The sequence below is a fragment of the Microcaecilia unicolor genome, chromosome 4 (assembly GCF_901765095.1).
Source record: "Microcaecilia unicolor chromosome 4, aMicUni1.1, whole genome shotgun sequence".
NCBI lineage: Eukaryota > Metazoa > Chordata > Amphibia > Gymnophiona > Siphonopidae > Microcaecilia > Microcaecilia unicolor.
Window position 1 is genome coordinate 308,051,305 of NC_044034.1, and position 25,001 is coordinate 308,076,305.

General features: G+C 43.5%; 1 protein-coding gene across 1 annotated transcript in view; it reads left to right on the forward strand.

The window, feature by feature from the left end:
* Positions 1–25,001, forward strand: part of LOC115469314 (disintegrin and metalloproteinase domain-containing protein 28-like) — a 90,317-nt gene that overhangs the window by 39,096 nt on the left and 26,220 nt on the right. Inside the window, exons 12-13 of the mRNA XM_030201821.1 lie at positions 8,765–8,942; positions 13,729–13,818. Coding sequence (XP_030057681.1) covers positions 8,765–8,942; positions 13,729–13,818 — 268 coding nt within the window. The remainder of the gene's footprint in view (positions 1–8,764; positions 8,943–13,728; positions 13,819–25,001) is intronic.

Genomic DNA, 25,001 nt, shown 5'->3' on the forward strand with positions numbered 1-25,001 from the left:
CTACATGCGATTAAGGAGAATGACTCCCTTAATTCTCTTGTAAAGCTTTAGTCAAAACAAACATTTTTTAAAATCCTGTGCATGCCTTTGAGCAGATGTGAAACCTGACATTGAAGGTTTTCTCCATAGATGTGTATTTATTTATTTATTTGTTGCATTTGTATCCCAACTTATCCCACCGCTTTGCAGGCTCAAAGTGGCTTACAATACATCATGAGTAGTGGAAGAATGTTAGTAAATAAACATTTAGTATTGCAGGATCTTGGTCAGCATGATGATAATAAAACAAAGTAATAGTGTACAAGTAGATATTGTGAAACAGTTCTGAATTTAGATGGGCGAGTTGTGCATGTTCACATTGGTTGATCTTTGTGGTATGCTTTATTAAAGAGATGGGTCTTCAGTAATATGCGGAAGTTCGTTCTTTCGTAGATCGATTTTAAGCTGCGCGGCAGTGCATTCCATAACTGTGTGCTCAGGTAGGTAAAGTTTGACGCATGCATTAGTATTTCATTCCTTTGCAGCTGGGGAAGTGCAGATCAAGGAATGTGCAGGATGATCTTTTGGCATTCCTAGGTGGTAGGTCTATCAGGTCTGACATGTAAGCTGGTGCGTCTCCATGGATAATTTTGTGAACTAGTAAGCATACTTTGAACGTGATGCGTTCCTTAAGTGGGAGCCAGTGTAATTTTTCTCGTAAGGGCTTAGCACTTTCAAATTTTGGTTTGCCAAATATGAGTCTAGCTGCAGTGTTCTGGGCTGTCTGGAGTTTCTTGATTATTTGTTCTTTGCAGCCGACATATAGTGCATTGTAATAGTCTAGATGACTGAGCACCATTGATTGTACCAGGTTGCGGAAAACACTTTTTGGGAAGAAAGGTCTTATTCTTTTTAATTTCCACATTGAGTGGAACATCTTCTTGGTTGTGTTTTTCGCGTGGTTCTCTAGTGTTAGGTGTCGATCAATGGTGACTCCAAGAATTTTTAGGGTTTGTGAAATAGGAAGGTTTAGAGTTGGTGTGTTAATGGCGGTGAATTCTTTCTTGTTGTGTTGGGAGGTGAGTATTAGGCACTGGGTTTTTTCTGCATTGAGTTTTAGCCGAAATGCATCCGCCCAGGAATGCATGACATTGAGACTTTTGTTGATGTCATTGGAAATTTCTTTTAGGTCTTGTTTGAATGGGATGTAGATCATTACGTCATCTGCATAAATGTATGGATTAAGGTTTTGATTTGATAGTAATTTTGCCAAGGGTATCATCATTAAGTTGAATAGAGTTGGCGAGAGGGGGGATCCTTGTGGTACACCGCATTCAGGTACCCATGCAGCTGAAATAGTCGAGTTAGATGTTACTTGGTATGATCTTGTGGTTAGGAATCCCTTGAACCAGTTGAGGACGTTGCCTCCGATTCCGAAGTATTCAAGGATGTGTAATAAAATTCCGTGGTCAACCATGTCGAAAGCGCTTGACATGTCAAATTGTAAAAGTAGTATGTTCTTACCAGATGCAATCGTTTGTTTGAATTTAGTCATGAGAGTTACTAATACTGTTTCGGTACTGTGGTTAGACCGAAATCCTGACTGTGAATCATGAAGTATTGAAAATTTATCTAGATAGTTTGTAAGTTGCTTGGTCACCAACCCTTCCGTTAATTTAGTTATTAAGGGAATGGATGCTACTGGTCTGTAGTTAGTTAGTTCACTGGCACTTTTCTTTGCGTCTTTGGGTATGGGGGTGAGTAAAATGTTTCCTTTTTCCTTCGGGAAGAGTCCATTTTGTAGCATGTAATTCAGGTGTTTCGTTATGTCGTTTATGAATTGTTGAGGAGCAGATGTCATCAGGTTATTTGGACATATATCTAGTTTGCAGTGAGATTTGGCAAATCTTTTGAGCGTTTGGGAGATGATGTTCTCCGATAATATCTCGAAGTTAGTCCAGGTCCTGTCCGCTGGGTGAATGCCAGGGACTGGGTCTAGGCAGTTAAGGAGTTCAGCATAGTCGATGGTACTGACAGGTATTTTAAGTCGTAGTTGTACTATTTTTTCATTGAAGTATCTTGCGAGATTGTCTGCTCCAGGAGTGTCTTTGCTGTTGGTTGTGACTGGTGTGATATCTAATAGTTTGTTCATGGGTTGGAAAAGTTCATGTGTGTCCTTGTAATTTGGTCCGATTATGGTTTTGTAATGTAGTCTTTTGGTTTGTCTTATGGTGTATTTGTATTTTCTTTGAAGTTGTTTCCAGGTGTTAAGTGTGGTGTCATCTTTCTTTTTATTCCAAGCTCGTTCTAACCTTCTGACTTGTGTTTTGAGTTTTTTCAACTCTTCATTGAACCATGGTTTTGAGTTTTTTCTGTGTGAGGTTCTTGTTTGGGTTGGAGCAATGTTATCTAGTATAGATCTGCATCTGTCGTCCCATTCTAAGAGGAATTGGATTGTATCTGTTTTTATTGTCCATTCATTGTGATAATATTACCGGATCTATTTTTCCTCTCGTGGTGTAAGTTTTCCGTTCTTGTTTATTCGGTCATCCTTTTGATCGCCATTGGAGGGAGATGTTTGCTTTATAGTGGTCCGACCATGGTACGGGTGTCCATTTTGTGTCTGTTAGTATAAGGTTTGCATCGAGGTCAAAGTTGTGTGTGATGATGTCTAGAGTGTGTCCTTTTCTGTGGGTAGGTTGTGTATGTGTCCTATAAAGGTCCCATAATTGTAGGAACTCTTCGCATTTTTGGGTACTGGTTGAGTTGAGATTTTCAAGATGTAGATTGATATCTCCTATTATGATGAGATTTGAGCTGGAGACACAAGTGTTCGAGATAAAGTCCATGAAGTATATTTGGGATTCTTGCCAGTTGCCTGGTGGTCTATAGAGCAAGACTGCGGTAAGGTGTTCTTGCAGGTTTGAGTGATTAATTCTTACCGAAGCAATTTCAAGTTGCGGTAGAATAGATTTGGTTATTGTTGTGATGATAAACTCAGATTTGTATATAATTGCTATTGCTCCTCCTCTTTTTCCATTTCTTGTCCAGTGGGTTATTTTGTATCCTGGTGGACATAGATCTAAGATGATAGGGTCTTTAAGGTCCGTTTATCAAATGGGGAATGCATGTGTAGATTTTAGTTCTGCCCAAACCGCACTCAAACCACGCCCCATGAAATCTCTGCATGGTGTGAAATTCCAAAGTGGCTGGGGTATACTAAGCCACTAGCACGACTGGCTATGCGCTAGTGCCGGCACATTGAATGGGCTGTGTCGGCAATGCCGAAGTGAAGTCACTAGCAAAGCTTAGTAAACAGACCCCTACATGTGTATGCTATAAACACATGCAAATGCTGCTATTTACATGTGGATATGTTTCTAAAATAATAGCGTATTAGGTGCCCCATGTAAATAGTAGGTATAAGTTGAAATTTCTAGCATTGACTATTCTAATTATTTAAGTATGTCCAGTGGCACCCCTTAAATGGATAGCACTGCTGAACATATATAATTTGAAAACATCTAAGTTGAATATTTCAAATTCTACATTCACCATACAACTGAATATTGACTATAAACAGCACAAAATACCGCTACCCACCTTGTATGTAGTGCTCCTCACTTTGAGAAGGCTTCCCCTCTCTTGTTAAAACTTCACTGGCTTCTCATAAATGCTAGGATCACCTTTAAAATATGTGTGACTGTTTACCAAATCATATATGGTTTATCACCCTCCTACATGCAACAACTAATTGATTTACCTTCACGTAATACAGTAAAAACATCTAGAGAACACCTCACGCTCCCCTATCCAAACCACAAAGGTCTTTCTTACAAATCAATCCTTGTTGCAGGTTTCACATATCAGAGTACCAAACTTTGGAATTCTCTACCCAAGCAATTAAGGTATTTGAGAATCCGTAAATTACTAAAGGCTTTTCTATTAAGAGAATAAACCAATGTTGCCGTCTCTCTTATATGTTTCAACATAACCAGTACTCTAACCTAGCTTCATGACAATCACACAATTATTCCTAATATGTTAAAGTGTTATAATTATCTGACTGTATTATATTTCTGATGTTTTTTATTGAATGTAAGCCGCATTGAACCTGAGCTTGTTCGGGATAATGTGGGATACAAATGTCATAATAATAATAATAATCGGAGGTACCCCAGTCAGTCAAATTTTCAGGATATCCACAATGAATATTTATGAGATAGATTTGCATGCAGTGGAGGCAGTGCATGCAGATCTCTCTCATGAATATTCATTGTGGATATCCTGAAAACCTGACTGGCTTGGGGGAGAGGGAATCCCAGATCCTGTTTGGAAACCATTGGATTATATGACGTTCTTATACTGGTGACTGTAAAGGAAAAGGAAAACTAAAAGTGACTAGAGTTTAACACTAAACCAAATGTAAAACTCTTATCCTGTTAAAAGTCCAGCAAAATCTTACAATGGAAATAATCCTGATGCAAAGTATGATTTGAACCTGGAGGAAAAAGCCTCAAATCCCCTACCTCCACCTCTTACAACTTTTTTTATGTGGTAGGATTTTAACAGGGTCCAGTTTTTGTCATCAGCATAAAAACCCACTAGTTATGAATCATTAAGACCCTACATCGATATTCATCTTTCTGGTTAACCTATATAAGTGACTTTCAAAAATTAAAATATGTGCAAAACTTAGCGTTTAAATAAAAAAAAAATATCCCAATAATTCAAACACTGACTGTGTCCAAAGTTTCGCCTTATTGGCTATTTCAAGGTGCATTCATTTTATATCTGAAAAAAAAGATCTATAAATATTCATGTGAGCAACTAAACAAAACCTCAGTGATAAAAAAATGTGTTTAAAAACCAGTTAAATCAATACATTAATCCAGTACTCATTTAAAAATTCTGACTATTTACTGATCATTTTTACTGATGCATATTTCTCTCTGCATCAAACACAAACAGGTCCCGTTAACATTGCCACAGGTTGCTCTTACTCATACTCTCTAAGCATCTGACATCATATCCAGTTATAAACTCTTTCATTCATATCATAATGTTCTTTTCATATCAAGTTCTTGCATTCAAATTTGAAATTTAACCCCCCCCCCCCCCCCCCAAGGCTCTTCAGTTTTCAATTGAAAAATCAAATATTGCTCTCTTCGTAATAAATGTCTGGAGCGATTCCAGACACCCTCACTAACATGCTCAATTGCACAGCATCATAGCTTCTCAAATGTATGTCTTTTTTCAATAGAGTGGGGCACTCTCAGTGCTTCCTCCTTCTCTCTTTTAATACAACTTCTATGTTCTGATAGACGCATTCTCAAAGGTACACTTTAGAGCAAGGACAGAAAATTTTGTAAACCATGTGGTTTGTATTACAAGTGGTTTGATACTTCAAATAGTACTTTCTTTTCATTACTAGATCTACAAACCAAGCCAGTGCTTCCAACATAACATCAGAGACTTTACAGTTTTGGCATTTCACATGTCATCCCTGTATTGTCTTTGGAATTCTCCCAGATCTCTCTGTGTCTGAGAGACTTAAAAGTTCTTTCAAATTCTGATTTCTAGTGAATGCAATCCTTAGATTCAGGTCTTTGAGGCCTGGCTTCATAGTCACAACATGTCTTCCCAAGATTCTAAGTATTTTCTATCCCTGGGCCATATTTTAGGACACAATTCACTGTCTCTAATTTGTCTCTAACTTTTGTTCCCTTAAACAATAAATCTCTAGCTCTCTTATAATCAGTTTGTACAACAGTGGCGTAGCAAGGGGGGCTGCCACCCGGGGCGGTTCGCCGTTGCACCCCCCCCCCCCCCCGGGTGCAGCACAATGACATCCCCCCCCCCTTGGCACATCAACACCCCCCCCCCCCGACCCAGTGCCTACCCTCCTCAACTCCATCAAACCAGCTCCCACACCTACCTTTAAAGAAATCTCAGAAGCCATGGCGAGGCGAGGCGAGGCGAGGCGCAGCGCCTCGTGCCTGCATGTAAAAGAAGTGTGGATCATCTCATCGGGCCTTCCCTCACTCTGTCTGTCCCGCCCTTGCGGAAATAGGAAGTTGCGTCAGTGGAGGGTGGGACAGACAGAGTGAGGGAAGGCCCGATGAGACGATCCACACTTCTTTTACATGCAGGTGCGAGGCACTGCGCCTCGCCATGCCACGGCTTCTGAGATTTCTTTAAAGGTAGGGTGCGGGAGCTGGTTGTACAGAGCTGAGGGTAGGCACTGGGTCTGGGGGTGTTGATGCGCCGAGGGGGAGTGTCATCGTGCTACACCCGGGGGGGGGGAGCTGGCAGGGAGCACCCCCCTTGAGCTGACACCCGGGGCGGACCACCCCCCCCACCCCCCCTTGCTACGCCACTGTTGTACAATTTTTGTAGGATAACCCCTTTGAATCAAATGAGTCACTTTTTGGTCCAATATTCAGCCCTCAGTGGTAAGTGACTTTTAAGTTGCTCACAGGCGCAGGCTGAATTAACCCCAAATATTCACTGCTGAGGTATGTCCAGCCTCTGGCATTGAATATCCGGGTTAGTGTAGCAACCCAGAAGTTAACCTGGCACTTGCTGATATTCAGACCAGTGCCTGATTAACTCAGCGGATAAAGTTAAGACAGTGTTTTTGATGTTCTAACTTTATCCACTTACTTAGCCGGTTAGCAGACTGAATATTGCCGCTAACTGGCTAAGCAGTGACTGTGCCTAAGCTCTGTCCCCAAACTACCCCTAACCTAGCCAGTTAGGGAATGATTAATTAGAACCAATATTCAGCAGCACTACCTAATTAACTGCTGCTAAATATGGGCAGCTGCTTAGCTCAGCGGGATTAGGTTAAATCCCTTTGAATATTGATCCCATAATCATTATTTGCCTGAGGTACCCACTTAGATTGCAAGATGAAAAGATACCACAAGACATCTTCAGCTAAAATTGAAAAGGTAGTCTAAATACAAAAGGGGCCAGTTTTCAGACCGCCAGCATTAGCCTGGCTAATTCCCATGGTCACAGCGCTAAACCAGATATTCAATGCTGAACCATTTCCAGTGACTGGCATTGAACATCCATTTTATTTTTGGCCAGTTTGAACATAACCAATGACTTAGCCACTTATGTTCAAACTGGCCAAAAATATACCATGTATTCCCATAGCCAAACATAGACACTAAAGCGGGACTGAAAACTGGTGGATAGCCAGTTATGTCGCCGGTTATATCGTCTGATATTCTGTGGATGATAGCCGGCTATCCTCTGCTTAATATTGCTGGATAGCCAGTTATGAGTCGTTTAACTGGCCAGGTGCTTGAATATTGGGGAATGATTACTAATAACTTTTATTATAGCTTTCTCCTTCAACTTTCCTTGAGCCATTCATTTTCCTTTAGATATATATATTGTCACCACTAGGGGCAACCTAGGGTGCAAGTCCTGGTCCTGACAGCTAGTTAAGGTGAGTGTGCGGTCTCTGACAGAATGTCAGACACGTATGGTTGGTACTGAAAGGGAGCTGTAGCCTTCATGATATTCCTATTTCCCCTGTTACTAGCTCAACCTAACCCCATGGAAGCCTTTTCCTACAATGACCACAATTCCTAGCATTCCCCAAAACCAAGCTTTTTATTGTGGTTATAACAAACAGAAAATACAAGCATCTATTCTTAGCATTGGCTTATAGGGTTTTCAGAATATACAAAAGCACCAATAACAAAGTAATATTCATCTTTCCTTACAAACAATAGGGCAAGAAACATATCATTGAGGACTTATTCCTACCAAAGCCCTTCTCTGGTTCTACACAATACTAGTTACATGTGGGCAATCCCTCTCTTCCAGGTTCAGCCTAACAGTGCCCTCTCTATGGTTTGCACAGCACTGCACAGAGGTTTGAAACCACTTTTTCATGCATATAACATGTGCCACACCTAGGCTCTCAAACTCTTTTCCCAGTTCAGCCCACCAGTACTGTCCCTTGGGTTACAAAGCTCAGCATACAGAGGTTTCTCCCCAACTATAGCTTTGTTTTCCCCAGCCCAAACCTTCTTCCAGGTTCTCTTTCTAGGCTGCAATAAAATCCTCTATATTTTCTCTCCTAGTCCTCCACTTCCAAGGCTGTAATAACTTTCACAAAGGCTTTTCTCTCCCAGCCTCTTTACCTTCCTGGTAGATTCAATGATTTAGGGTCTATCCAATACCCAAGGAATTTCAGTCTGTCTGCCTGTGCTCCTCATATTTTAGGGTCTATCATCTACCTAAGGAATTCCTGCATGTGTATGCTTCTCTTACTTTTAGGTCTATACACTACTCAATGAATTTCAGCCTGCATGTGGCCTTCACTGTACTATGTCTTTCTCCTTCAAATACTGCCTGCAGCATGTGCTTCCAGCCTCACTCTCTTGCTTCTGCCCAAGCAGCTAATGAGCTATCTGTCCTAGCTGGGGAGATACTAGGTCCTGGACTACCTGTCCCAAGAGGCGCTGCTCTCTAACTCCAGCTGGCTGCTGGAGGTACCTTCTGTGTGCTTCTTCCTGTCACTATTCCTCCCCCATGCATTCTGCTTTGCCTCATTACAGGGAGTTCCTTGGACGTAGACAAAGAAGCAAGAAGGTAAGGATATATTATTGAAAGTTCTTTTGACTTTTCTGGGAATAGAGGGTTTCTCAAGTGATCACATGGTTTAAATCCTAATTTCTTGACTCCCAGGTGTTTTGACCTAGCTTGCTTGTCACAATATCCAGTCTTACCTTATGCTCTACATTTGCTATCTATACAGCAAAACCATCGCAAAAGAATTCAGTGATTGCAGTCTACAGGATCTTAACAATTTCACCTCCAAAGACGCATTCGAGTGCACCAAGAACAGGCCATTACCCGAAGACATAAAATCAACACCATTGTGTGGAAACGGCATTCTTGAGTTGGGAGAAGAATGTGATTGTGGAGGTCCTGAGGTAATCCTCCATCATTCTAGCACATTTTCTCATTAAGTAGGATGGTGGAGTTGTGATCTGTTGGTTGTTGATGGAAGTTCTTGATACTTTGAGGCTCATATTGAAAGGATATTAGTAGGGCTGAGTGCATGAATTTATACTCCGAGGATTCACTAGGCCCTATATTAAGCTTTTAAAAAGTAGGTGGCAACAAGGGTAGTTTTAGGGTGGGGGGAAAGTTAGAAGCTGAGCACTGATTTTCAGCATTACAGTGGCAATTCTATAAGGGGATACCTCCTTTTACGTGTCCCTGTGTCATGTGGTGAAAGCCTGCCTAAAATTTCATCTGGACATCCAGATTCAATTATAGTGTAGTATACTAGTACTGTATTTAGAAAATATGGCAATTATGTACTACCTTAAAGAATAGTGTTTGGTTGCTTTGCTACCACTTACATCATAAAAGTGCCAGTATTCTGTACATTTACACATTTAAGTGGCATATACATACATGCATCCAGTTATAGAACTGGTGCAATGGGGTTACCCTTAAAATGGGTTATTTTACCACAAGTTGCGCTATTTTAGCACAAGGCCTCTGCATAAAATGGGACCCTGTGCTAAAATCACGTGAATTGTGGTAAAATAACCCATCTTAATGCTAGTCCACATTGATAACTTCTCCCCTTTTTGTGAAGAGTTTCAGAGCTGCTGTTGTGATATTATAATGCCTAAAAGTCAATCTCATCAATGATGTCACAATACTTGACTCACTTTTATTACATACTAGTGGAACCAAGCCCGTTTCATCAACAATGAAATGGGCCCTAGCAAGGCTCTCGTGTAAGTGTTTTTTTCTCTCTCCCCTGCCCATCCTGCGATTCTCTCTTCTCCATCCATGTCCATTGGTATGTTCTGTTTTTGTGTGAGAGGCATGGTATTTGAAAGGCTGTATTTGAATGTGTGGGTGGTGGGGGGTTGTGTATTGTGCTATCCCTGTGAGCAAAGGTGACCACTCCAGTCCCTCTACTTTGGGAGCTGCATATGAAAAACTGGCAGTGTGCTTGCATTATGTACTATTGGACATATGTATAACAGCAGGCCTGTGATAAAGATCATATAGAAAAAAAGGCTATAGCTGCCTAGCAAGGCTCTCATGTAAGTGTTTTTTTCTCTCTCCTCTGCCCTCCCCTCCCATGCCCTCCATGTCCAGCGAGTCTCCTCTTCCCTGCCCTCCCATCCATGTCTCGTGATTCTCTCCTCTCTATCCATGTCCATCGGTATGTTCTGTTTATGTGTGAGAGACAGTTTCTGGGGAGAGAAGCATTGTATTAAAAAGGCTGCATTTGAGAGAGAGAGAGAGAGAGAGTGAGAGAGAGAGTGTGTGTGAGAGAGTGTGTGAGAAAGAATGTATGTGTATGTGAGATAGAGTGTGTGTGTGTGTGTGTGTGTGTGTGTGTATGTGAGATAGAGTGTGTGTGTGTGTGTGAGTGTGCGTGAGTGTGCGTGTGTGTGTGAGAGAGAGTGTATGTGTGTGTGTGTGAGATAGAGTGTGTGTGTGTGTGTGTGTGTGTGTGAGAGAGAGAGAGACAGAGTGTGTGTGTGTGAGAGAGAGAGACAGTGTGTGTGTGAGAGAGAGAGAGAGAGACAGAGTGTGTGTGTGAGAGAGAGACAGAGTGTGTATGTGTGTGTGTGTGAGTGTGCGTGAGTGTGCGTGTGTGTGTGTGAGAGAGTGTGTGTATGTGAGAGAGGGTGTGTGTGAGAGAGAGTGTGTGAGAGAGAGTGTGTGTGTGTGTATGTGAGAGAGAGAGTGTGTGTGTGTGTGTGTTTGTGAGAGTGTGTGTGCATGTGTGTTCCCCAATTTTACTTCCCAGCAAAGGTTTCAACCCTGATACAGTAGCTGAGAGCAGGACAGGAGCAGTCTGCTGAGCTACCATGTTGACACCATCAAAGCTTTGCTCTCAGTATTTCTATTATCAGAACAGCTCTGTTGATGAAACTTATTATCTTCCCCTCTCCTCCCCTCCCCTCCTCTTTCGTTGTTCAACTTGAGAAAACGAAACCTACTTCCATAATGGCCCACAGACTGTTTACATTTTACATGTCCCAGATGGTAGGCAAAACAATGGACATTTAAAATGCCTGGGAGGAGGAAGCAGGAGTCAACTTGCTGTATTAAGTTTTAAAGCTACCGGAGAGGGCAATGAATTATCACAAAGCAGCTTTTCCTGTAGCACCCCCAAGTTATCTGGACCCCTGCCAGCCTAACGATTGCAGGAGCCTGAACAGGCAGACGAATTGAAGTGATCTGACTCTGCCTCTTGGTTTCATTGCATTTAACCTGAGCTGTAATGAATGTAGGCAAATAGGCAGGGGCATTTAATGTCATGCTAAGTGCTTCTCCTCCCCTCCATGTCCAGCGATTTGTACCTGAAAATTCTGGCTGGCTGGCTTCCGTAACGGTAACGTTCTATTTGTAACATCTCCTGACGTCAGCCAGCCTCCAGCGTTCCCTTCCCTCTCACTGTTCCGCCCTCCTCTGACGTCATTAAGTTTTGACGCGAGGGCGGGACAGTGAGAATGAATGGAATGGAATGCTAGAGGCTGGCTGATGTCAGGAGAAGTTACGAACCCAGCCAGCCAGCCAGCCGTGGAACCTTGGAGGTACAAATTATTATATAGGATAGCAGTGAGTTTGATTTCTATAGACATTTCTGCCTTCTTTAATTAAGGGGGGACGTTATCAATTTGGGCTCCCATTAAGATGAGTTATTTTACTATTATTATTATTAACATTTGTATAGCGCTACCAGATGCACGCAGCGCTGAACACCTGACACAGAGAGCTTACAATCTAAAAATACAGACAGACAAGACAATTAAGGGCGAGGAAGGTACTGGGTGAGAAGGAACAAGGATAGGGGAACTGAGTAGTGGTTAGGAGCCAAAAGCAGTGGTGAAAAGGTGGGTTTTCAGCATAGATTTGAAAACAGGTAGAGATGGAGCTAGGCGTACAGGCTCAGGAAGTCCATTCCAGGCATAAGCTGCTGCGAGGGAAAAGGAACAAAGCCTGGAATTAGCAGTAGAGGAGAAGGGGGACAACAAGAGAGATTTGTCCAGCGAGCGGCAATTACGGGGAGGAATGTAGGGAGAGATGAGAGAGGAGAGGTGATGGAGGGCTGCAGAATGGATGCATTTAAAGGTCAGTAAGAGAAGTTTGAACTGTACGCGGAAGCGGACAGGGGGCCAGTGAAGTGACTTGAGGAGTGGGCTAGTGTAGGTAAAACGATTTTTGTGCCACAGAATTTTGGACAGACTGGAGAGGAGAGAGATGGCTGAGCGGAAGACCAGTGAGAAGCAAATTGCAATAATCCAAGCGAGAGGTGACAAGGGTTTGGATAAGGGTTATGGTAGCGTATTCAGAGAGGAAGGGGCGAATTTTGCTAATGTTGTAGACAAAGAAGCGACAGGTTTTGGCCATCTACTGGATGTTAGTGGAAAAGGAGAGGGAGGAATCAAAGATGACTCCTAGGTTGCGAGCAGATGAGACAGGGAGGATAAGGGTGCCATCTACTGAAATAGAGAATGGTAGTTATTACCGGTAGTAACTAGGTCTCATTGCATAAAGTGGGACCTGTGCTAAAACAGCTGGATTTGTGGCATCCCACATTGCTAACTACACCTGTAAATGATGCTCATAAACTTAGATGAATGTCAGGCCTAGACTCCATCTTCAGGGCTCTTTCATTATCAAGGTGATCATTTTTCTTTTCTCAGCTTTCCCACTGGATTATTCACTGATCAATGTGGGAGTAATTCTGTAAAGCGCCACCTAGTGTTATGGGGCAAGTAGATGCTTAAATGGTGTAATTTTAGTTATTTAAATATGTAATTGGTCTCATGCCTACAAATGACCTCTTTATCGAGTACTGCCTAGTGGAGAAGTATATGCTCTAATTTGATGGCATATACTTTGCCTGTGGCTGTGTACTTGGACAGAGTTTGGGCAAAGCATGAGTGGCGTACCAAAGTACTTGCCTAAATTATAGAGTACTATCATTCATATACATTGGTGTAAGTGCTCGCATTTTAAATGTAAGAGCAGTTTCAGCCATTTGCACAAGCATTGCATGAAAAAAGTAGGCACCTACTTTTCTTTATAGAATGTACTTGAAATAAGCACCATAACCAGTGCCTTTAAGAGACAGCCTGCTATCAAAGTGTCCTCCACATTTGGCTTAGGCTGACTAGGGCTATCTTTTCTCAATCTGTGATTATGGGGGATGCAGACCCCCCCCCCCCCCCCCACTCCCCCACCCCCATATAGGCTAATTTTAATTTCTTGAAAGTGTTACCCAGTATGTTCTATTCCAAAATAGAAAACATTTTAAAACCAGAACAACAATAATCTAAAGTAGATTTTCTTCATAACTTGCAAACATAACCTTGTACTTCATCATCACCTTGTTTTAGCAAAGTATTTCCACACATTGCTGCCAATCTTGAGTCTGTTTCTTCAGGAGACTTCAACCCAGCTGTAGCTTTCCTTCTCAGTGTCGCTGAAGACATTTTCAGCTGGAACCCCTCCAGGCCAGTTTGGAGGTGGGAGACATGGGTAGGGAGGAAATGCATTGGCCCACCTATTCCACCAGGGGCCACCCAGAAATTTCTTTCTAGCCGCACCACTGCATCTCAGATACCCAAAATGAACTGAAAGCTCATAATGGAGTGATAGGCTGGTTCAGATAAGGAACATGTGAATAAGACCATGAATGCAGTTAACTAATATGCTGTTCTCTAATCATAGGAATGTACCAATCCTTGCTGTGATCCAAAGACATGTACTTTAATAGGAGAGTCTAAGTGTGCTCAAGGGGAGTGTTGTGAGAACTGCAAGGTAAGACATTCTCTTAAAACCTATTTTATACAATCTTAAAATCTAGTGCTACTATATAGGAGGTACAGATAATATTGGAATAATCTCCATGTACAGTAGGAACCTGTAATGAAACGCTCTTCTAGTGAAAGAAAGACACCTACAGCTGAGATACAGTAGTGTAGAGGTGTCCAAGTTTCTTCAGCAGTGGGCTGCATGATCAGAAGTCCGTATGTGAGTGTAGGTTACATAAATTGTTTTGTTTGTTTGTTTTTTTAATTGATAACAATGGTGAAATACAGCTTCTTGGCTATTCAAAAATATGTGGGCTGCTACCCAGATAAAAAGTGGTGCTTGGGGTCATCCATGGCTTTTCAGTGGTTCAGTAATTAGAATTTCTTGATATACCACTAATTACAGAATATGTTAAAGCTGCTGAAAATCACTGAAGACCATCCTGGCACTATCCTACTAGCATTATGACAGGTGGGAGTGGAGCTTCAGAGGAGCCAAAATTTATCCAGAGAGTAGCAGCGCTCAGTACTGGTGTCTAGATAACTGTCCAGACAAAATAGCCCCTACACAAAATAGCCCCTTAACAAAACAGCCCCCTTAGAAAAAAAAAACACATCACAAAAAAATATAATAAAACTACAACTGAAATCTTCACTGATAAAGACTCCTACCAATTATACACACACACACACACACACACACACACACACACACATCTCTATATATAAAAGGCACCACCAACGTTCTAAATGAAGCCTCCAGCTGGAAGTGTGAAGGGGGAGAGATATCCGGTTTCCCCATGAGTGTCTGCCCCACCCTTGCTCTCTCTGTAACACAAACAGTGAAGGAAAACACAGCAAAGCACGAAATCAAATCGCTCTCTCTGTAACAGTGAAGGACTCAGAGGGGGGAGGGGAGAGAGGGCAGAAGCCCTCACTATCTCTGTAACATAAACACAGCACAGCAGGAAACTTAACACTGAAGGACTCGAGGACAAAGGGCAGGGACACACACACTCCCACATGCACACATAAGAAAACCTTGCTAGCTCCCCGTTTCATTTGCATCAGAAATGGGGCTTTTTTACTAGTATATATATACACACACACAGTGGTGTGCTGGTAAATTTTTAACAACAGGCTCTCTCCCCGGTCCACCTCGGCGCCCCCCCTGTACACCTCTGCGCCCCCCCCCCCCAAAAAAAAAAAATTTGCAGAGCTGGCTATAGCCGGGGGGGGGGGGGGGGCAATGCATTACTCTCTCTTTGAGGAGAGAGTTCAGTGTGGCAAAGAGACGTTAAGGGTTTGAGCCAAGAGAATTTGTCAACTTGATGTAATAGTCCTGTTTGGCAAGTAAAAGAGCAGACTGGAAGTTTAATGCACAATAAATAGATTTTGTGAGCACTAAAAATGTTAAAGCACCCAGATGCAGACTAATGAATGCATATTCATATTGAATAGTAATTTATTCCATTGGAACCTAGGAGTTGAATAATAAGTTCCTATTAGATATCAGCTTAACTGTAGATGTTGAAGGAATGATCAACTGTTTTGTGTAAAATGAAGAATATTATTACATTTGTAGGACTTAACAATTAAATGATCCCAGGTTCCAATCTAATTCATGTTTAATGTGGGATAAAATGCCATAAATAAGTAAATAAATATAAACTCTTAATGTTGAGCACCTGATTCTCAAAGTGAACATATTCCAAACACTATAATGAAAATAAAATGATTTTTTTTCTACCTTTGTTGTCTGGTGACTGTTTTTCTGATCATGCTGGCCCAGTATCCGATTCTGCTGCTATCTGTCCTCTTAACTCCGTTTCCAGGGCTTCCTTTCCATTTATTTCTTTCCTTTCCTCCTTTCTTTTTCATTTCTGGTCCTCAGCTTCTGCCTATTTTCTTCATCCATGTGCAGTTTTTCTCCTCTCTTCCTTTTCCCTCATCTCATCTCCTTCCTCACTCTTCTCTCCCCTCCATCCATGTCCAGCATTTCTTCTCTCTCCCCTCCTCTCCCCTGCCCTGCATGCACCCATGTCCAGCAGTGACCCTCCTCTCCCCTGCCCTGCATGCACCCATACCCAGTGACCCTCCTCTGCCCTGCCCTGCATGCACCCAGATGTCCAGCAGTGACCCTCCTCTCCCCTGCTCTGCATGCACCCATGTTCAGCAGTGACCCTCCTATCCCCTGTCCTGCATGCACCCATACCCAGCGACCCTCCTCTGCCCTGCCCTGCATCCATGTCCAGCAGTGACCCTCCTCTCCCCTACCCTGCATTCACCCATGTCCAGTAGTGACCCTCCTCTCCCCTGCCCTGCATGCACCCATGTCCAGCAGTGACCCTCCTCTCTGTTACATCCCTCACCTGTTCAACACTCCTCTTGGCTAAGTCATTCCTCAGCTTCATTCAAGAGGGACAAGGTTCAGTCTTAGGAGGGTCCTCATTTGTTCTGAGGAGCTGCTGTCAGAGTGCTGTTCACCGACTTTCTTCTGTTCCTGTTTTCCTGTGTACCAGACCTTGGCTAGTCTTCTCGGATTACGCTTGTTTGCTGCCTGCCTTGACCCTGGACTGAATTGACTATTCTTTGCCTGTTGGAGTTCTGGTTCTGGACTGTGTCTGTTTCCTGCTATCCTGGTCAGTGGCTGTGCAACCTCGCCGGTTCCAGAAGTCCTGGTGGCTACCTGCAGATGGGAGCTCAACTCCCGGTGAACGGTGGTCGCTTTCCAGGTGAAGCTAGGGGTTGTCTGGCTGCCTGACCAAGTGCGGTGTCACTCCATCTCTGCCGTGCTCAGTCAGGGCACAGGGGGTCACTACTACCGGGTCATAACACTCTCCCCTGCCCTGCATGCACCCATGTCCAGAAGTGACCCTCCTCTCCCCTGCCCTGCATGCACCCATGTCCAGCACAGTGGCGTACCAAGGGGGGGGATGGGGGCGGTCCGCCCCGGGTGCACGCCGCTGGGAGGTGCCGCGCGCCTGTCGGCTCTTCGTTTTCATGCTCCCTTTGCCCCAGAACAGGAAGTAACCTGTTCCAGGGCAGAGGGAGCATGAACAGCGGGGGGGGGGGGGGGGGGGGGGGGGGTGGAGGAGAAGGGAGAAAAATCTGGCCAATTTCGATTATTAGATCGAAGTGAAAGTGAGCCATCTAGTCCACTGAATGCAAGGAAGCCAGACAGTTTGATTAATTTGTTTTCACTCCCCCGCGCAGCCTTTTAGGTACACAAGTGGATTATTCTGTTGTTTGTGCATGTTTCAGGGACAAGTGGTTTATAAATATTAAATATTTATAATTATTAAATATTTTGTTTCCTGCAGATCTCTTTTGCTTAAACATAAATGGGCTATAAGCCCCCTAATGCAGTCCATTGGTTTTCTTATATTTTATTCTTGTGATGATGACTTATCTTGTGCCAAAACTAAAAACTCTTACCTCTATTTGGTCGATGATAATAGGAATACGATCAGTGGTGTACTGGAGCCGGCTCGCACCGGCTCGCAAGAGCCGGTTGTTAAATTTACTGGCATCTTGCGAGTCGGTTGTTGGCCCGTGCGAGCCGGCTCGCCTCTGCTCCCCCGCTCGTTCATCTTCCATCTGCCCTCTGCAGATCTACCGATAGTAGCCCTGGTTTCCTTCTTGCCCCGCCGCCCTGCTTTTAAAATTTTTATTTCCCCTCGAGGCGCACCAGCGTTGAAGAGAAGGCAGCAGGCTCAGCTCAGTTCCAGCCTTCGTTCCTTTCCTTCACATCATGGCTCCGCCCTCGCCTGACGTATTTCCTGTTTGCGAGAGGGCGGAGCCATGATGTGAAGGAACGTAACGAAGTCTGGAACCGAGCTGAGCCTGCTGCCTTCGCTTCAACGCTGGCGCGCCTCGAGGGGAAATAAAAATTTTAAAAGCAGGGTGGCGGGGCAAGAAGGAAACCAGGGCTACTATCGGGGAGCAGAGCTGCAGACGGAAGATGGACGACCAGGGGAGTGGGGAAGGCTGGAAGAAGGCAGATGGAGGAGAGGAGGGCAGGGGGGAGACGAGGGTTGCTGGACATGGGTGGGTGGATGGAGGACAGGGGGGAGACGAGGGTTGCTGGACATGGGTGGGTGGATGGAGGACAGGGGACATGAGGGTTGCTGGACATGGGTGGGTGGATGGAGGACAGGGGGGAGACGAGGGTTACTGGACATAAGTGGGTAGATGGAGGACAGGGGACAGGAGGGTTGCTGGACATGGGTGGGTGGGTGGATGGAGGATAGGGGGGAGACAAGGGTTGCTGGACATGGGGGTGGGTGGATGGAGGGCAGGGGAGAGGAGGGTTGCTGGACATGGGTGGGTGGATGGAGGGCAGGGGAGAGCAGGGTTGCTGGACATGGGTGGGTGGATGGAGGGCAGGGGAGAGGAGGGTTACTGGACATGGGTGGGTGGATGGAGGGCAGGGGAGAGCAGGGCTGCTGGACATGGGTAGGTGGATGGAGGGCAGGGGAGAGGAGGGTTGCTGGACATGGGTGGAGGAGAGGGAAGGGAGAGAGAAGAAATGCTGGACATGGGTGGAGGGGAGGGAAGAGTGAGGAATGAGATGAGAAGAGGGAAAAGGAAGAGAGGAGAATAACTGCAAATGGATGGAAAAAATAGGCAGAAGCTGAGGACCAGAAATGAAGAAGAAAGCAGAAATGAAGAAGAAAGGAGGAAAGGAAGCCCTGGAAACGGAGTTAAGAGGACAGATAGCAGCAGAATCGGATACTGAGCCAGCATGAGCAGAAAAACAGTCACCAGACAACAAAGGTAGAAAAAAACTCATTTTATTTTCATTATAGTGTTTGGAATATGTTCACCTTGAGAATCAGGTGCTCAACATTAAAAGTTTATATTTTACTTATTTATGGCATTTTATCCCACATTAAACATGAATTAGATTGGAACCTGGGATCATTTAATAGTTTTTTTCCTGGAGAGAGTAATGCATTGCCCCCCCCCCCCCCCCCGGCTATAGCCAGCTCTGCAATTTGGGGGGGCTAGCAGAGGTGGATGGGGGGGCGCAGAGGTGGACAGGGGGGGGCACCGTGGTGGATGGGGGGGGCGCCGAGGTGGACCGGGGAGAGAGCCTGTTGTTAAAAATTTACCAGCACACCACTGAATACGATCCACCCTAAAAAGTTGTTTTGTGGCTGTATATACAGTAAGTAATTGTGCTATTGAATAAATAAGTGTATGTTTGTGTCCCTAGTCATGCATCCTAAATGTATATAATCCTTTCAAGAAATCCAGTTAGTTTAACATTAGTGGAACATAGCCACAGAAGCATGGTATGGTCGCATTTTTTATATGGTAATACTAGGGCCCAGCTAAGGACCAGGTTATTTTGAGTTAATCTTCACTGGCCCAAACTTGCTTTCCTTGCACTGTTTATAGAGTCTGGCTTTCTTGGGCAGAGAGGGGGGGGGGGGGGGTCTATTTCAATTTTTGTTGGTGGTGGTGATAGTGTTTTCTGTTTTCTTTTTCTTTTTGTGGCTCCCTATTCTGTATTAGATTGGTATTATGGAATATTGTTACAATTTGGGTTTCTGCCAGGTGCTTGTTACCTGGGTTGGCCACTGTTGGAAACAGGATACTGGGCTAGATGGACCATTGGTTTATATTATATAGATGAGGGTCTGTCCATGTTCTGCATGTGTGACTGAGATGAAGGATTCTGCAAGCATGTAGCATTTATGTAGGAATGTGTAACAGTGTAGTTTGTTCCAGTTTCCCAATAGTAGGTTAAGTGATGCTCCAGAGCCCGCCCAGTGTAATATATTTAGCACTGTATTTGCATAGGTGGGTTACGGCTGTTATGGTGTGGTAAGTTTTGTGTTGTATGGCATTGTTTCCTAAGTTGGTCCTGGAGTACCCCCTTCCAGTCAGGTTTTCAGGATATCCACAATAGATACGAATGACATTGATTTGTATATACTCCCTCCATTACATGCAAATCTTTTTCATGCAGATTCATTGTGGATAGTCTGAAAACATGAATGGCAAGGGGGGGGGGGGTACTCCAGGACCACCTAGGGAAACACTTCTCTAGGTCCCACTGTAATATTTATGGCACCGTCTTTTCATAGGTGGGTTAGGGCATACAGCCTGCCATGAGTGGGAAAGCGCGGGGTACAAATGTAACAAATAAATAAATAAATAAATATGGTGTGGTAAGTTTTCAGTATAAGTTTTTTGGTGTCTTTTTTGCAGTGGTTTGTGTTATTTCACAAAGTGTCTATCCCTATTTGAAAGTAGACTCTAGGGCAAGGTTTGGTGGCACTTGTCACCCAAGTAAAAATGCTCCAGACTAGTGTTCTTCACATCCTGTAGAGTCACCACACAAACAAAAGCCCATCTGATTTAAACAAGGTGTCTAGCAGTGGAAGGAATGTGTGTGCTATTCCTGAGGTGATGGTCACGATTTGAATATTTTTACTTTGTAGTTAAGAAGACAGGTTGCCTTCTCTGGCCAGTCCAGGGATCTCTTCTGCGTCCTGCCTCCTGATGAAACTTACTGTTTCTTGTAGGCAGGACACAACAGAGACAGCCTGTATTAATCAGTGCTCGCTACAGCCCCTGAGCAACAACACAGACACTGCTGTGTAGCTGACACTAGCTGGTGCCTATTTTATAAAAGTCTGCTCCCCCTGAGATCAAAACCTGGCTACGCCTCTGGGTAGTGGGTTTTGGGGGACTCAGCGCCCAAGGTAAGGGAGCTATGCACCTGGGAGCAATTTCTGAAGTCCACTGCAGTGCCCCCTAGGGTGCCCAGTTGGTGTCCTGGCATGTGAGGGGGACCAGTGCACTGCAAATGCTGTCTCCTCCCACAACCAAATGGCTTGGATTTGGTCGTTTCTGAGATAGGCGTCCTCGGTTTCCATTATCGCTGAAAATCGGGGACGACCATCTCTAAGGATGACCATCTCTAAGGTCGACCTAAATATTTTTGGCGTCCCCGACCATATTATTGAAACGAAAGATGGATGCCCATCTTGTTTCGATAATATGGGTTTCCCCGCCCCTTCCTGAGGACATCCTGCGAGGACGCCCTCGGGAAAACTTGGGTGCCCCGTTCGATTATGCCCCTCCATGTCACACAAACCTTATGCACTTGAGGGTAAAGGTCAAGACAGAGAAGCTTGCATCCTGGAGATGAATATGTGGTTGCAGAGATGGTGTCGTCAAGACCATTTTGGCTTCCTGGATCATGGGATTCTTTTCCAAGGGCTGCTGAACAGAGATGATGTTTATCTATCAAAGAAGGGAAGAGGTGTCTTCAGCAGCCTACTTGGGGGGGGGGGGGGGGGGGGGTGAGATGTAAAAAGAGAGCAAAACATAACATTCAGCAGTAACAGCTGGTGGATTGCTAGGTATCTCTGAGGGGGAAAGAATAAATGTTTCTTCTCAAATCTTGCTGAATACCTTCATGTAGTGATCTCAGCAAGGTGACATTACAATTAAACTATGGTTAGAAAAGAAAAGGAAGAATATATACTGACTGCATGATGCCCAGGATAAACAGGTGCCAACCCATAGTTTACTCACTATGGTTAAAGGTGCTGATAGTGATAGTGGAGACACTGCACATAAAGTCCATGGTGAACTTGTTCTTGGACTCACTGTAGCAAGTGATAAACCACATATAGCTGAGGGTCATTTGTTTCCTCTCGGTGGCCATCCAATTGTGTGCCCACAATATGGATACCTTCTGCACATAAACAATATTTGTATAAGTTGGAACCAGAGCTGGGGCTGGAATTCTCCATGAGGCTAAGAAACAGCTTTCCACACTTTTTTTTATTCACATTTACAACAAGCCAATTAAGTCCAAGGCTGCTTTTCTAAACCAACTGTTCACTAAAATCACTTATTTGGCAGTCAAAATACAATGTGCAAGAGGCAGTAGCAATTTAAAAGGTAACAAGGGGCAACAATAATTATGTACAGTAGCTCTGGTGTCATTTACTCTACACTTCTAGTTCACAGAAATGTTCACTCTACTTATATTCTTATTCCTACTACAGAGTGACAGGATGAAAACACAGTTCAGTTCCTTTACTCAGAGGTCTGCTACTGGAGGTAACAGTACACTACAGTTTAATAAAAGTCACACTTATAGTTCTTAGTTGCTGCTGCAGTGAGTTTCAGGGATCATGAAACTCCAGACGCAGGTTTTTTCAACAGGAATCAGTTGAGGTATTCTTGAGGCCTCAGGAGCCCTGTAATTTTAGTTGATGATATAATTCCTTCAAACCAGTGGTGTTTCTGGGTCACCAGTCAATGGGATGAAGTCTAGGTTGCCTTGCTGGAAAAGTTATACAAATAGACCCCTTTCTTCTTTTCCTCAGTACTTCAACAGGGGAAGTAAAGGTTCCTTGTGTCCTCTGTCAGCCAATAAGAACCACTTAAATTTCAGGAAATTACTGAAGACCATCCTGTTTAAGACTGCTTACCTTCATGACTCAACTTAATTTACCTCTTCCTGTTACAGCAAATTCCATGGACCCTTACCTTTATTATTCACTCTTATTATCTCTGTTGTTCTTTACGATACCTATACGTTTACTATTTTTTTATTACATTATTATGTTATTTTACTGAACTATATCACATTGTTATGTTATTTAATTGAAATGTAGTTTGCCCTATGGTTTTGTAAGTCACATTGAGCCTACTATTGGTGGGAAAATGTGGGGTATAAATGTGTTAAATAAATAAATAAATAAATAAATAAATAAATAAATAAATAAGACAGTTGCTTAAGCAACTGCAGTCAGCTATGTACTACTGGGTCTGGGTCTTTCTTGACCTTAATGTACTGACTTGGGGAACACAGAACTCAGTCTATTTAATTTCTGGTCCATGAGGCTAAGGCTTAGGCTTCAAGGTTAAGAGCATGTCATACTGGGTCAGACCAATTGTCCATTTAACCCAGTATCCTGTTTCCAGCAGTGGCCAATCCAGATCACAAGCATCCGGCAGAAACCCAAATAGTAGCAACATTCCATGCTACCAGCCCAAGGGTAAGCAGTATCTTCCATATGTCTGTCTCAATAGGAGACTGTGGACCTTTCCTCCAGGAACTTGTTCTCCACTTAAAATTATGGTCAGAGGCTGGGGAGATCTCAGAAAATCCAAAAATGGGATTTCAAAGGCGAGTCAAAGTTTCATAGTCAGGGGAGTTTCCTTCAGCAACCAGTTCCAACCCATTGATTATATGCCACTTCCATTCTCACCTTGAATATGCAGTGACCATGAGAAGGTTTTGTTGCATGATTGTAATCGATGACACACTGAGTAAAGGATGGGAACACCTGCTAGGAAAATGGGTAAACCAGTAGAATAGATCCAATGAGTTTGAAGGGGATCCTATAAGATTGTTAAACAATGTTCTTATAGTAAACTGGATAGGCCATAGTGGCCAGTGCTAATATTCAGCAGCAGTATCAGGGCATGTGCAGCTGAATGTTGATGGTTAAACAGGCCAGTACAATTTTACCAGGAAGAAACCTCTCCTACCCAGTTAAATCATTTTGAATATCGGGCCCTATTGTTGACACTCTTACTATCTACCTGCCACACCCTTGGGAACCTGTTCTCTGCCTTTTCCTTTCCAAAATTTCAAAGTCATAAAAATGGCTAGATGTGTCTTTCCGTCCTCCCTCCACCTGCACATCAAACTCCAAGGAGGGATTTGTGCCCTTGTCTCTTCTATGTAGCCCTCCTCTTGAAAAGTTTGTGGACCCCTGTCTCAATCTTTATTTACAGAAGAGTGCACTTGTACTTTCACAGAGATTATGTACAGCCTGCAAACTGCTGAAGCAGTGCACATTCAGATATAGGATGCATTTTTCTGTCACTGGAGGGCTCACAATCTAGGTTTGTATTTGAGGCAATGGAGAGTTAAGTGATTTGCCCCAAACCGTGAGGAGCTGTAATGGGATTTGAACTGGGGCCTCCAGGTTCTCAGCCTATTATGCTAACCATTAGGCTATTACAACATTTCCCCTGGTGTTCCCTGTTGAATTACATATAGAGTTCTGATTAATATATTGTTCTGATTTTGGCATCATCAACCTATAGTTGTAGAGCAAACTGCCTATTTACCTATGACTTGAATCATCGTATTTTAACAAAGCCCTCAAACCTTTTTTACTTCTAATGTGCATTTCAACCCGATACATTCTAATGTTGCTGGGGTTCAGCAGCGATACTATGTGGGGCCCAGTTAACACAAGAAAAGTGAGCCTAGAGTAGCCTCTGTTTATTTATATTCTTTCCCTCCCAGAAGGTTCTGTCTCTACCCTTCTAGTTACCTGTATGGATATTTCCCACTATCCCCCGGATTCTATGAAGCACAACTTAAGTTGTGAGCGCAAATCCAGTTGTATTCTGTATTTGTGCCTGCAACTTAGTTAATAAGTCAATCAGCACCAATAATTGCCACTTAAGCAATTATTGACACTAATTGGCATTAATTAGAATTTACGCGCACAACTGTCTAAACAAATTCTATAAGATGATGCATGTAAATTCTAAGTTGCACAGTTGAAAAGGGGGTGTGGCAATGGGCTGGAATGGGTGGGACATGGGCGTTTCTAAAATCTATGCACATTCTTATATATGGGGCATGTCATGGATACTAACTGGTAAGTGCAGAGATACCACATGAGCCCTTACTGTCTACAAAATGGATGGCAGTAAGTGTAAGCGTGCTAATTTTTTTTTTTAATGGATGTGTGCTAATGAGAAATTAGTGCTTGGCCTTTAATACAACAAATAGAAAATAGGCCATTTTACGGCTGCAGTAAAAATGACCTTAGTAAGCAAGAAAGACCCACGTAAGACCATGCTAAGGCCAATTTTTGCTAATTAAATAAAACAAACAAAACACACACACACACAGATACAGAAGGACATCTCCAAAAGTCCAAAAGCCATGTACTCAAATAAATAGTCTATTTGAAACTTGCTTACCCCCTTTCTGTAGGTAAATGTGTGTGCTGATGGTTGTCTTGAGTTTGTGTGGCTGTCATGGCTTACCATTTTTCTTTGACTGCAGATGCTCTTTGCTGTCCACCCAGCACTGAAGCACAACCACATAGTCTTCTCTGATATTTAGACTAGCCCTAGCTTCTCTGGTGTTTTATTGGCAGCCCTTGAAACCTCCTAGGTTCC